General features: G+C 36.7%; 1 protein-coding gene across 1 annotated transcript in view; it reads right to left on the reverse strand.

Annotated features, from left to right (window-relative positions):
* Positions 1–347: 347 nt before the first annotated feature.
* The window catches only part of MRPL42 (mitochondrial ribosomal protein L42), a 33,272-nt gene continuing 20,933 nt past the window's right edge, over positions 348–12,686 (reverse strand). The window contains exon 6 of the mRNA XM_059404656.1: positions 348–520. Coding sequence (XP_059260639.1) covers positions 475–520 — 46 coding nt within the window. The 3' untranslated portion in view covers positions 348–474. The remainder of the gene's footprint in view (positions 521–12,686) is intronic.

Here is a 12,686-nt window from a genome sequence, read left to right on the forward strand (position 1 = left end):
AAAAAAAAAAATCTAGGTATAAATGGACCTGCATAGTTCAAACTCATGTTGGTCAGGATCAACTGCAATTTAATTATTTCCTAGAAGCCACAAGGAAGAACTGTAACATTTATTTTCTGGGTGGACCTCATGAGTTTCTTTCCAAAGGCAATTTAAAAATCTCCTTGAGAAGAACCATGCACATTTCTATTAATCATATTTACACTACTAACAATATTTGGCTGATGATGTAAAAATACTTAATCACACTAGACACATAAACATAAATGGCAGACCTTAATGTCTAAAGTAAGATGAAGTAGGTTTGTCAAATCCACAATCTCCTAATATATATAAAGAAACACACATTGTAATATATGAACACATTTATTATTATTTTGCTATATAACACGTTAGTGAATATACTCAATACATTTTCTCAAAAAGCAAATGAGACACAAGATAACATCTTTTCGATTCCTGAAAACCTCAGTATCATCTGTCTTTTGGAGGATCCAGTTTCCTACGACGTCTATGATACCTTGAAAAGAAGAAAATATTTAAGGTATTATTTTAGTAAATGTTAACTGTTCCTGAAAGAAATACCAAATTTCTATGATTAGTTTGTTGTTCATTTGTACTCAATGATCTCAATGAAACCTAATATAGATAGATGTTAGATATATCCGAGATAAATATTTAAATTTTTCTTAACAAGAAGCCACTTTCCCCACTGTGAAAATTTTTTCTACTAAATAAGCATTTTGGAAAGGTTTCTTTTGCCACTCTTGAAGTTAATTTCAATATGGTAACCTGGATAATTGATCCTTAATTAAAAATTAACAATTGCCTTGGGGTAACTTGGTGGCTTAGCTAGTTAAGCAGCTGCATCCAGCTCAGGTCATGATCCCAGGAACCTGGGATGGAGCCCCACATTGGGCTCCCTCCTCAGCAGGCAGCCTGCTTCTCCCTTTTCATCTTCCCCTCCTCCTGGCTTGTGCATGCTTGTGCTCTCTCTCAAATACATAAAAAAATAAAATTTTAAAAAGACACACACAAAAATCAATAATTGTCCTTTGAACATGCTCTATTAAAGTTTTATTTATAAGGGGATGTTCTCCCTTAAATGGAGGTCTCTTAAAATCATGTTTTAATATATAATAGGATACAATTAATACTGTTTCTAGAAAATGTACGTCACAAAAAAGTAAGAAGTACATATTGAACAGTGAGGAACTTTTGTTTTTGCAATCACAAATATTTTAAAAATCATAATGCCCAACCCAAGCACAGGTGTGAGGAAATAAGCAACATCAGACCCAAATGGTTAAAGTATTAACTGGTACAACACTTATGAAAAGCAGTGTGGCAATATATACCAAAAAATATTTTTAAATAGTCATAACTTTTGATCTAGTAACTCCTCTTCTGGAAATCTAGTCTAAATCATATAGAAAAATAGTTAAAATATTAACTATCTTAATACTAAAATATTAAAGATTAATCAGGGATGGGGAGATGCAGGATGTAAATTTATATATACAGTATGATTTTTTTTAAAAGATTTTATTTTATTTACTTGACAGACAGAAATCACAAGTAGGCAGAGAGGCAGGCAGAGAGAGAAGGGGAAGCAGGCTCCCTGCTGAGCAGAGAGCCAGATGCGGGGTTTGATCCCAGGACCCTGAGATCATGACCTGAGCTGAAGGCAGAGGCTTTAACCCACTGAGCCACCCAGGCGCCCCTATATACAGTATGATTAAAGCCATGTAAAAATACACAAATTAACAAAACTTAGGAAAGATATAAAAAGAGAAATAAAATGCATGTTAGCAGTGACTGACTTGGAGTGATTTCACCAGAATAATTTTTCTTTTTGCTCCTTTGCTTTCCTTATTTTATTTATTGATTTAAGAGAATTTCTACACAGAGTACATATGTTTATGGTAATGAGTTCTCTTCAAAAATTATCTCAAGACTGCATTTTGGCAAATTGGTCTAAGTTTTATTTAATTTTCTGGTAATGTGGAAATTCAATGTAAGGATTTCTACACCATAAATGGTAAGACACATAGCTTGTGCTCTTTATTTATGATTAAGATAGTAAAGCATTCTTTTTTGCTTATTTTATGGTTTCATACTGGCAACTCTCCTATGCATTGTTATTTGATACTGATCTTTTTAAATTGCAAAAATAAAATTAAGCTGAAAAAATGAAGTACATCTATATAAAATAACACAGAACATTAAGTTGTAGAATAAAACATATAGCACAATATAATTTACATAAACTTTCCCACAGGTACTAATACCGGCATAGAAAAATTATAAAAAAGTATCATTTTTTTTAAGATTTTATTTATTTGACACAGAGAGATCACAAGTAGAGAGAGAGAGGAAGGAGCAGGCTCCCCGCCTAGCAGAGAGCCCGATGCGAGACTCGATCCCAGAACCCCGAGATCATGACCTGAGCTGAAGGCAGAGGCTCAACCCACTGAGCCACCTAGGCAGCCCCGAAAAGTATCATTTTCTTAAGGGTTCCAGTTATGTGCCAGATAATCAAGGTTTTACTAATGCAGCCCTGAAAGGTGTTCTCTCAAAGCAGCTAGTCACCAGAATAGGGGTTTGGGAAGTCACACTTTCCTTTTTTAAAAGATTTTATTTATTTATGGGGGAAGGGGGAGAGAGCATATGCACGTGAGTGGAGGGGAGGGGCAGAGGGAGAGGGAGAAGCATACTTCCCGTGGAGCAGGGAGCCAGACATGGGGCTTAATCTCAGGATCCTGAGATCATGACCCGAGCTAAGGCAGACGCTTAACCAACTGAGCCCCCCAGGTGCCCCGGAAAGTCACATTTTCTTATGATACATGAATTTCAATATCTGCTACAATCACTAGCCAGGGGCAAGCACTTTAATTTTAGGGTACCCTTATAACTTATCATCAGACTCAAACCCTTGAGAGAATTAAAAGCCCATCCTACTAATAATTAACAAGAGAGTTAAACCAAGACTATTCATGGAATACCAAGACACACTGTTACCCTTCTTAAATTACACAATGACTCGGTGACATCTGAAATAACTGTCCACAGTTCTTAATCCAGAGAACTTTATCTCCTGGTTCACACTGCAGTCTGATATTCAAATCTGTTTCCTACTGATGGGAGTAACAAATTTTTGTGGCCTCCATGGAAAACTAATAAAAGTTATTTAAATAAAAGAGTATTGCTATTCATACATTTATAGGATTGCTCTACATTTCAAGAAATTTAAAATTATTTTCCAAATCCTTCTTACTTTCCATCCAGCCTTCTTTCAATTCTTCCATTCTTCTTTCCCTCAACATAACTTTACATCTAGTTGAGCTATGTTAGCTTACTATCTTCTCTTTTAAGAGGTATTATGAGAATCAGGGGCATTTACCCATTCACTTATTAATTTTTAGATGTGTGAGCATCTACTACATGCCAGCGACTACTTCTAGAGGCTAAGAATTCTGTAGTACACAAAACAAGACAAAATCTCTACCCTCATGAAGCTTACATTCCAATGTAGGAGACAGGAAAACAAGTTAAGTTGGACAAGGAAGGTTTCAGGGAGTAAAAGCCCAAAGGAAGTGAGAAAGCTAGGTTCGCTGATACTAGCAGGAAGAGAATTCTACATAGCAAGAACAGCATATGTAAGGGCTTTGCAGGAAAGGCATGTTCAAGGAACGGTCAAGAGGCCATGCGGCTGGAACAGAGTAAACAAACAGGAAATGAGAGTGGAGAGGTAACGGAGGATCAGATCATACAGGTTCTTATAGGTTAACAGTTAAGGTCTTTAGCTTTTTTCTGAGTAACATGCGAAACTATTGGAATGTTTTCAACAGAAAAAATGTAAGAACTACTCTGGCAATGTGCTAAGAACAGACTGTAGAGAAGTAAAGTAGAAGGAGGGAGACCAGGCAATTCAGTAATTCAATAAACCAGGCAAAAGATGGTGACATGGACCAGGATGGTGGCAAAAGGAATGGTGATAATTTGTCAAATGTGGATACATTTTAGAAGACAGAGCTAATAAGATTTGCTGACAGACCAGATGCTGGGTGTGAGACAAAGAGAAGAGTAAAGAATGGCACCAAGGTTTCTGGTCTAAGCCACCAGAAGAATGGAGCAAGCATTAACTGAGATAGGGAAGGTTGAAGGAGAAGCTGGGTTGTGGGAGACCATCAGAAGCTCCATTAGAAGACAATATTAAGTTAGGGATGCCTATTAGACATGTCAAGTAGGCAGCTGGATGGATACAGTTCTGGAGGGGACAGGTCTTCACCGGAGACAGAATTGGGAGCCATGAGAATGCAGAAGGTATTTAAAGCTACAAGACCGGATGAGATCACCGTCTTTGAAAATGGGACAGGAAAGGGCAGAGAACGGAAGATTGATCCTTGAGGACTGAACTTAAGAGGTAAAAAAGATGAAATCAGTAGGAGAAACCAAGATAGTATTTGGATATGTAAAAAGAATTTCAATGAGCTATTAAGGCTGAATTAAGGAGAAAAAATAAAACCCACATACAACCATTAGGGACTGTAACACTTAAAATGATGTGTTCTGGAAAGAATTACAATGGAAGGAATACACCATCACACTTGGTGCACCTTTCAAAGAATATGTTCCAAGTTCCATGACTTTAGGTAACTGCAATGTAATGGCTAAGCTAGTTTTTTTGTTTTGTTTTGTTTTAAAGATTATATTTATTTGTCAGAGAGAGAGAGCGAGAACAGGCAGACAGAATGGCAGGCAGAGGGCGCCTGGGTGGCTCAGTGGGTTAAGCCGCTGCCTTCGGCTCAGGTCATGATCTCAGGGTCCTGGGATGGAGGCCTGCATCGGGCACTCTGCTCAGCAGGGAGCCTGCTTCCCTCTCTCTCTCTCTCTGCCTGCCTCTCTATCTACTTGTGATTTCTCTCTGTCAAATAAATAAATAAAATCTTTTAAAAAAAAAAGAATGGCAGGCAGAGGGAGAAGCAGGCTCCCTGCCGAGCAAGGAGCCTGATGTGGGACTCGATCCCAGGACCCTGAGATCATGACCTGAGCCGAAGGCAGCGGCTTAACCAACTGAGCCACCCAGGCGTCCCTGGCTAAGCTAGTTTAATTTGTTTTCATACCCGTTATATCATTAAACAGCAAGTAGCAGGAGCCACATGGTTACATATGTTATCTTTTAAAATCAAACTCTCTACAAATCAATGTAAAAATAGTCATTCAGGCAAAGGCAGAGGGTAAGGAACTAAAAGTTCAATTTAACCCCAAACTCAATGTCTTGGGTTTCCTCAGTACCCACTTCCCAACATTAAAAACTCAAAACAGCCCTAGCACCCACTCTTACCATAAAGCCGAAAATCTAAGACTCTTTGAATTGCCATTCTAAAGTAAGTAAGATCATCAGGATTTGGAAAAGGCAAAAGGCAATTCATCAATTTCATATAACAATATTAACTTTAGACTTCCAAGCTTGAGATGATCTAATCACCGTGTTTATTGGCCACTGGGCTATTTCAGAATCAGTTTTTGTTTTTTTTTTTAAAGATTTTATTTATTTATTTGACAGAGAGAAATCACAAGTAGATGGAGAGGCAGGCAGAGAGAGAGAGAGGGAAGCAGGCTCTCTGCCGAGCAGAGAGCCCGATGCGGGACCTGATCCCAGGACCCTGAGATCATGACCCGAGCCGAAGGCAGCGGCTTAAACCACTGAGCCACCCAGGCGCCCCCAGAATCAGTTTTGTACAATCATACTTACCTACCCTTCTAGCCCACCCACTCTGGGTGAGGTCAATAATTAAATGCATGTAGGTTCAGGACTGAATGAAGTGAGGCAACACCTTGGGATCATAACTCACTTTGCTGACCTTGATTAAGAATTTGATAATAAGGAACATCTTACTCTACCTGAAACTCTAAATAAAATGGTAACTGAATAAACCCACATAATATGATAGCTAAACTCTGGGAATAAAACTTCTAAGAATCACTGAGAAATTTATCAGTGGACTATCCCCAAAACTACCATAAATAAAGTACCATTTCAAAGAAAAACAGAATACCTTCAAGAAGCTGTGAAGATAATTAGGTAAGATAATATTTTATCAGACAGTAACTGAGGTCCCACATACTGTATTAAGACTACTGTCTTAGAGATCATGTGGAAAAGTACAAAACAAAAGATGCATTCCTGATGAAGAGAGAATAATTTAGAGCAGGAAATATAAATAAAAAATTACCCACAATTATAACATTAACATAATCTAGTCACCTATAGTTATATATACTTGGGCTAATGGGGGTAACAGCTATTCAAAATAACTATAACCAAGTTAAATTTTATGAAGAAAGTGAGCTAAGAGCAAATGGTAGAAAAATGAAAGTACTGAAAATCAAAGGAAACAGCATTTAAGATGGCTTGATATTGAAATGAAAAGTCAAACTGGACAAAAGCAAAATCCAATTATATTCCACTTCTAAGAAACTCATCTAAAATATAAAGACACAGATAGGTTAAAAGTAAAAGAACAGAAACAGATCATGTAAACATTAGTCAAAAGAAGGCTGGATAGGCTATTAATACTAGACAAATTATATTTCAGAATAAGAAATATTAGCAGCAATTAAAAAGAAGACTTTATAAAAATAAAGGTGTCAATTCATCAAGAAAATAGAATAGTAAACATATATACAACTAAAAACAGAACTTCAAAATATATGAACACAGAATTGGGAGGAGAAACAGAAAAATCCATTAAGTACAGATGTAGATTTCAATGTTCCTCTAATAATAATTAGATAAACAGAAAATTAGTGAACTTGAAACTTGAAGAACACTATCAGCCAAGTAGACCTAACTGATATTTTTAGAACACTACCAGCAATAATGGCATAATATACACCTACGTTTTAAATGTATGTGAAACATTCACAAAGACAGACCATAATCTGGGCCATAAAACAAATCTCAAAGACTGAAATCATACAAAGTATGCTCTGTGATCACAACAGAATTAAACCAAAAATCGGTAACAGAAAGGTATCTGAAAATTTCCAAAATATTTAGAAATTGACTCACTGCTAAATAATTCATGGGTCAAAGAAGAAATCACAAAAGAAATTAAAAACCATTTTGATCTTAATTAAAATGAAAACATCAAAATTTGTGGAATGCACTAAAGCAGTGCTTGATGGGAAATTTACAGCATTAAAAAATTAAAAAAGAAGACAGGTTTCTAAACAATAAGCCTTAAGAAACTAGAAAAGGAACAAATTAAACCCAGAGTAAGCAGAAGGAAGGAAATAACGAGGAGCAAAAATAGAAAACTGGGGCGCCTGGGTGGCTCAGTCAGTTATGCATCCAACTCTTTTATTTTTTTTTAAAGATTTTATTTATTTATTTGAGAGAGATGGAGAGAAGGATCACAAGCAGGCAGAGTGGCAGGAAGCGGGAGAAGTAGGCTCAAACCCAGGACTCTGGGATCATGACCTGAGCCAAAGGAAGATGCTTAATAGACTGAGCCACCCAGGTGCCCCTGATCCAACTCTTGATCTCAGCTAAAGTCTTGATGTCAGGGTCCTGAGTTCAAGCCCCATTGTAGAGCCTACTTTAAAAGAAAAAAAAAAAAAAAAAGGAAGAAAGAGAGGAGGAAGAGACTGATGAATCAATTAAAGCGAAAGCTGGTTCTCAAAAAAATCAACAAAGTAACAATAACAAAGTAACAACACCAGGAATGAGGGAGAAGACATCACTGCAGATTATGAAAATACTAAAAGGACATAAAGGAATATTATAAACTAGGTACAAATAAATTCAACAATCTAGATAAAATGGACAAATCCTGAAATGATCTGATACGAACCACCAAAGCTCCCTCAAGAAGAGATAAACTAAATAGTCCTATCTATTGAGTACAGAAGTTGAATTTGCAGTTAAAACTCTTTCCACAAAGAAAATTCCAGACCCAGATGGCTTCATTGGTAAATTCCAACATTAAGAAATAGTACCCATTCTACACATACTCTTCCCAAACACAGAGAAATAGTACCAAACCTACTCTATGTTGCAAGCATTACTCTGAAACCAAAACCAGACAAAGATATTATAAATCTATAGACCAATATCCCTAATAAAAATGTAAAAATTCTACAACAAAATTTTAGCAAACAGAATCCAAACAATCTATAAAAAAGAAACATATATATATACATATGTATATATGTATACATATGTATATATATACATATATATATATATATCTCATCATCAAGTGAAGTTTAGCCCACAAATGAAAGGTTTAGTACAATTTGAAGCCATTCAATATAATTCATCACATGAGTAAAAGAGAAAAATGTTATGATCATTTCAACAAATACAGAAAAAAGCATCTAACAAAATTCAACATCCATTCATGATAAAAACTCTCCACACCAGGAATAGAAGGGATTTTCTCAACCTGATAAAGGGCATCTAGAAAAAGACCCATATTGAAACATCACACTTAATGTTTAAAGACTCAGTGCTTTCCCTCACTAAAACTGGAAAAAAAGCAATGGTGTCCATTCTTAACACTTCTATGCAACACTGTAGTTGAGACTCTAAGCTGTGAAATGAGGCAAGAAAAAGAAATAAAAAGCATAGAGATTATAAAAGAATCTGTAAAACTGCCTTTATTCAATGAAACCATGATCATCAACACAGAAAATCCTAAGGAATGTATTTTATTTTATTTATTCATTTATTTATTTTTTCCTAAGGAATGTATTTTATTTTATTTTATTTATTTATATGACAGACAGAGAGCACAAGAAGGCAAAGAGGCAGGCAGAGAGGGAGGGGGAAGCAGGCTCCCCGCTGAGCAAAGAGCCCAATGCGGAGCTTGATCCCAGGACCCTGAGATCATGACCTGAGCCGAAGGCAGAGGCTTTAACCCACTGAGCCACCTAGGCGCCCCTCTAAGGAATGTATTTTAAAAACTACTAGAACTACTCTCAAGATCACAGGAGACAACATCAATAAACAATCATATTTCTACAACAAATAAAACTATTATAAACAAAAAATTTTTGGAAACTGAAATTAAAAAACCAATACTATTTATAATAGCATAAAAATTATGAAATATTTGAAGTAAATTTAACAAAAAATATAGCATACTCATACACACAATCTATATAAAACATTGTTCAGTGAAAATTTTTTAAAGATTTAAATAAATGGAGAAATATACCATTTTAATGGTCAGAAAGATTCAATACCATTAAGACAGCAATTCTGAGATCGTTCTAGAGACTGAATCCAATCTCCTTCAAATTCCAGCAGGTTTTTTGTAGAAACTGTTAAGATGATTCTAAAATTTATATGGAAATGTGAAAGACCTAAGACTGCTGAGACAACTTTGAAAAAAAGAACAAAATTAGAGGACTCTGCCTGATTTCAAGACTTAGTTAAAATTATTTAGCCAAAACAGAATGGTATGACAAAGACAGACAGTGGAACAAAATGAAAAGTCTAGGACCCACATAAATGGTTAACTGAGTTTCAACAAAGTTGGTAGGGCAACTCAGCGGCAAAAGAGAATATATTCAACTAATAGTGTTGGAACAACTGGAGAAACAACTGGAGATATATATATATCTCCAAAAAAATGAACCTCAATTTGTGCCCCACACCAGATATAAAAATTAACCATGAATGGATCAGAGACATAAGTGTTAGAGCTTAAATTATAAAAACTTCTAGAAAAAAAAAAAACATAGCAGAAAGTGTTAGTGACCTTGGCTTAGGCAAAGATTTTTTTTTTTTTAATTTTATTTATTTATTTGACAGACAGAGATCACAAGTAGGCAGAGAGGCAGGCAGGGTCAGGGGCGGGGAAAGCAGGCTCCCGGCTGAGCAGAGAGCCCGACTGGGGGCTCAATCCCAGGACCCCAATCCCAGGACCCCGGGATCAGGACCTGAGCTGAAGGCAGACGCTTTAACAACTGAGCCACTCGGGCGCCCCATTAGGCAAAGATTTTTAACGTAGAATGTAAGAATCCTGAACTAAAAGGAAAAATTTGTAAGTTGGACTTTATGAAAATAATAAAAATTTTTATCTTAAAATACACTATTAAATGAAAAAGCAAGCCACAGAAAGAAAATATTTGCAAGATATTTATCTCACAAAGGACTTTGATCCACAAGTTTTACACAATAAGACAACAAATCTGCTTTTTAAAAATATTCAAAAGTTTTTTACTGTATAATTCCATTTACATGAAATTCGAGAAAGGGAAAAACATAAAAATCTAGAAATTCATGAAATTCTAAAGAGACAGGAAGGAGAGCAGTGACTGCCAAGGGCGAGGGTTAAAGGGGAAAAACGCACTGCAAAAGAGAGAACTTTTTAGAGTGATGAAATAGTCTTTATTCTGACTATAGTAGTAATCACACAATTGCATACACATTTGTCAAAACCCAACACAACGTGTACTTAAAACCAGTGAATTTTTCTGTATGTCAATTATACCTCAAACCCATCTAACTAAGAAAAGATACTTCAAAAGGAGTAAGAGGAAAACTATGAGTAGGAGACAATATTAATAATTATCATTACCGTATCATCTGAGCATATACTATAAGCTAGGCACTTAACTCCCATGATTATATATATATATTTTTAAAGATTTCATTTACGGGGCACCTGGGTGGCTCAGTGGGTTAAAGCCTCTGCCTTCGGCTCAGATCATGATCTCAGGGTCCTGGGTCCTGGGATCAAGCCCCACATCAGGCTCTCTGCTCAGCAGGGAGCCTGCTTCCCCCCACTCCTGCCTACCTTTCTGCCTTTCTCTCTCTTTGTGTCAAATAAATAAATAAAATCTTTTTTAAAAAAAAATTTCATTTACTTGTTGACAGAGAGAGAGCACAAGCAGGGGTAGCAGCAGGCAGAGGGAGAAGCAGGCTCCGGACTGAGCAGAGAGTCCCTACATGGGACTCAATTCCAGGACCACGGGATCATGACCTGAGGTGAAGGCAGATGCTTAACCAACTGAGCCACGCAGGCGCCCCTTACATTATTATATTTTATATCAAAATCATCATGTAGTATTTATCCGAAGAATATGAAAACACTAATTTTAAAAGATATATGTTTACTGCAACATTATTTACAATAGCCAAGACATGGAAGCAATCCCAGTGTCCATTTATAGATGAATAAAGAAGATGTGGCATATATATATAGAGAGAGATATAAATCTCTCTCTATACACACACACACATATATAATTTTCCAATGGAATATTACTCAACCATAAAAAAGGATGAAATGTTGCCATTTGCAACAACATGGATGGATCTAGACAATATGCATTGCTAAGTGAAATAAATCAGTTAGAGAAAGACAAATACCATATGATTTCACTTATGTGGAAATCAAGAAACAAAACAAATGAACAAAGATAAAAAGAGACAAACCAAAAAACAGATACTTAACTATAGAGAACAAATTGAAGGTTACCAGAGGGGAAGTGGGTGGAGGGACAGATGAAATAGGTAAAGAGGGGGGCACCTGGGTGGCTCACTTGTTAGGCATCTGCCTTCAGCTCAGGTCATGATCCCAGGGTCCTGGGATTAAGCTCCCTACTCAGCGGGAAGCCTGCTTCTACCTCTCCCCCTCCCCCTGCTTGTGTTCCCTCTCTCGCTCACTGTATCTCTGTCAAATAATAAATAAAATCTTTAAAAAAAAAAAAGAAAATAGGTAAAGAGGATTAAGAGTACACTTATTATTGTGAGCGCTGAGTAATATATAGAAGTGGTGATTCACTATATTGTACACCTGAAACTAATGTAACACTGGAAATTAATCAATTACTTTTTATGCCAGGCAAATTAGGCATTATTTTTTCTATTTTCTTTAATAATAACAAGATTAAATAAATAGCTAGTAACTAGCAGAGGAGATGATTTGAGTAAGCCCAGTCCCCTTTAAAGCAAAGTTGTACGCTCAGAAAAGAGCTTGGCTTTACTGGAGTTTAAAAAGTACAAGATTGGGGCGCCTGGGTGGCTCAGTGGTTAAGCCGCTGCCTTCGGCTCAGGTCATGATCTCAGGGTCCTGGAATCGAGCCCCGCATCAGGCTCTCTGCTCAGCAGGGAGCCTGCTTCCTCCTCTCTCTCTGCCTGCCTCTCTGCCTGCTTGTGATCTCTCTCTGTCAAATAAATAAATAAAATCTTTAAAAAAAAAAAAAGCACAAGATTGACTATAATATGAGATAGGTCTATTCATACAGGAAGAGTTTAACAGTGTTTATGGGGCATAAGGAATGAGTAAGTACAAAGAAAATTTCTACTTTACTCTTCACTGCATTGTTTAAAAATACTTTATACAAGCATTTTGTATCTGTTAATATAAACTTATTTAAAAAGATACTATATGGGGTGCCTGGGTGGCTCAGTGGGTTAAGCTTCTGCCTTCAGCTCAGGTCATGATCTCAGGGTCCTGGGATCGAGCCCCATGTCAGGCTCTCTGCTCAGCAGGGAGCCTGCTTCTGCCTCTCTGCCTACTTGTGATCTCTCTCTCTGTCAAATAAATAAAATAAATCTTTAAAAAAAAAAAAAGAGGGGCACCTGGGTGGCTCAGTGGGTTAAGCCGCTGCCTTCGGCTCAGGTCATGATCTCAGGGTCCTGGGATCGAGTCCCGCATCAT

The sequence above is a fragment of the Mustela nigripes genome, chromosome 6, assembly GCF_022355385.1.
Source record: "Mustela nigripes isolate SB6536 chromosome 6, MUSNIG.SB6536, whole genome shotgun sequence".
Classification (NCBI taxonomy): domain Eukaryota; kingdom Metazoa; phylum Chordata; class Mammalia; order Carnivora; family Mustelidae; genus Mustela; species Mustela nigripes.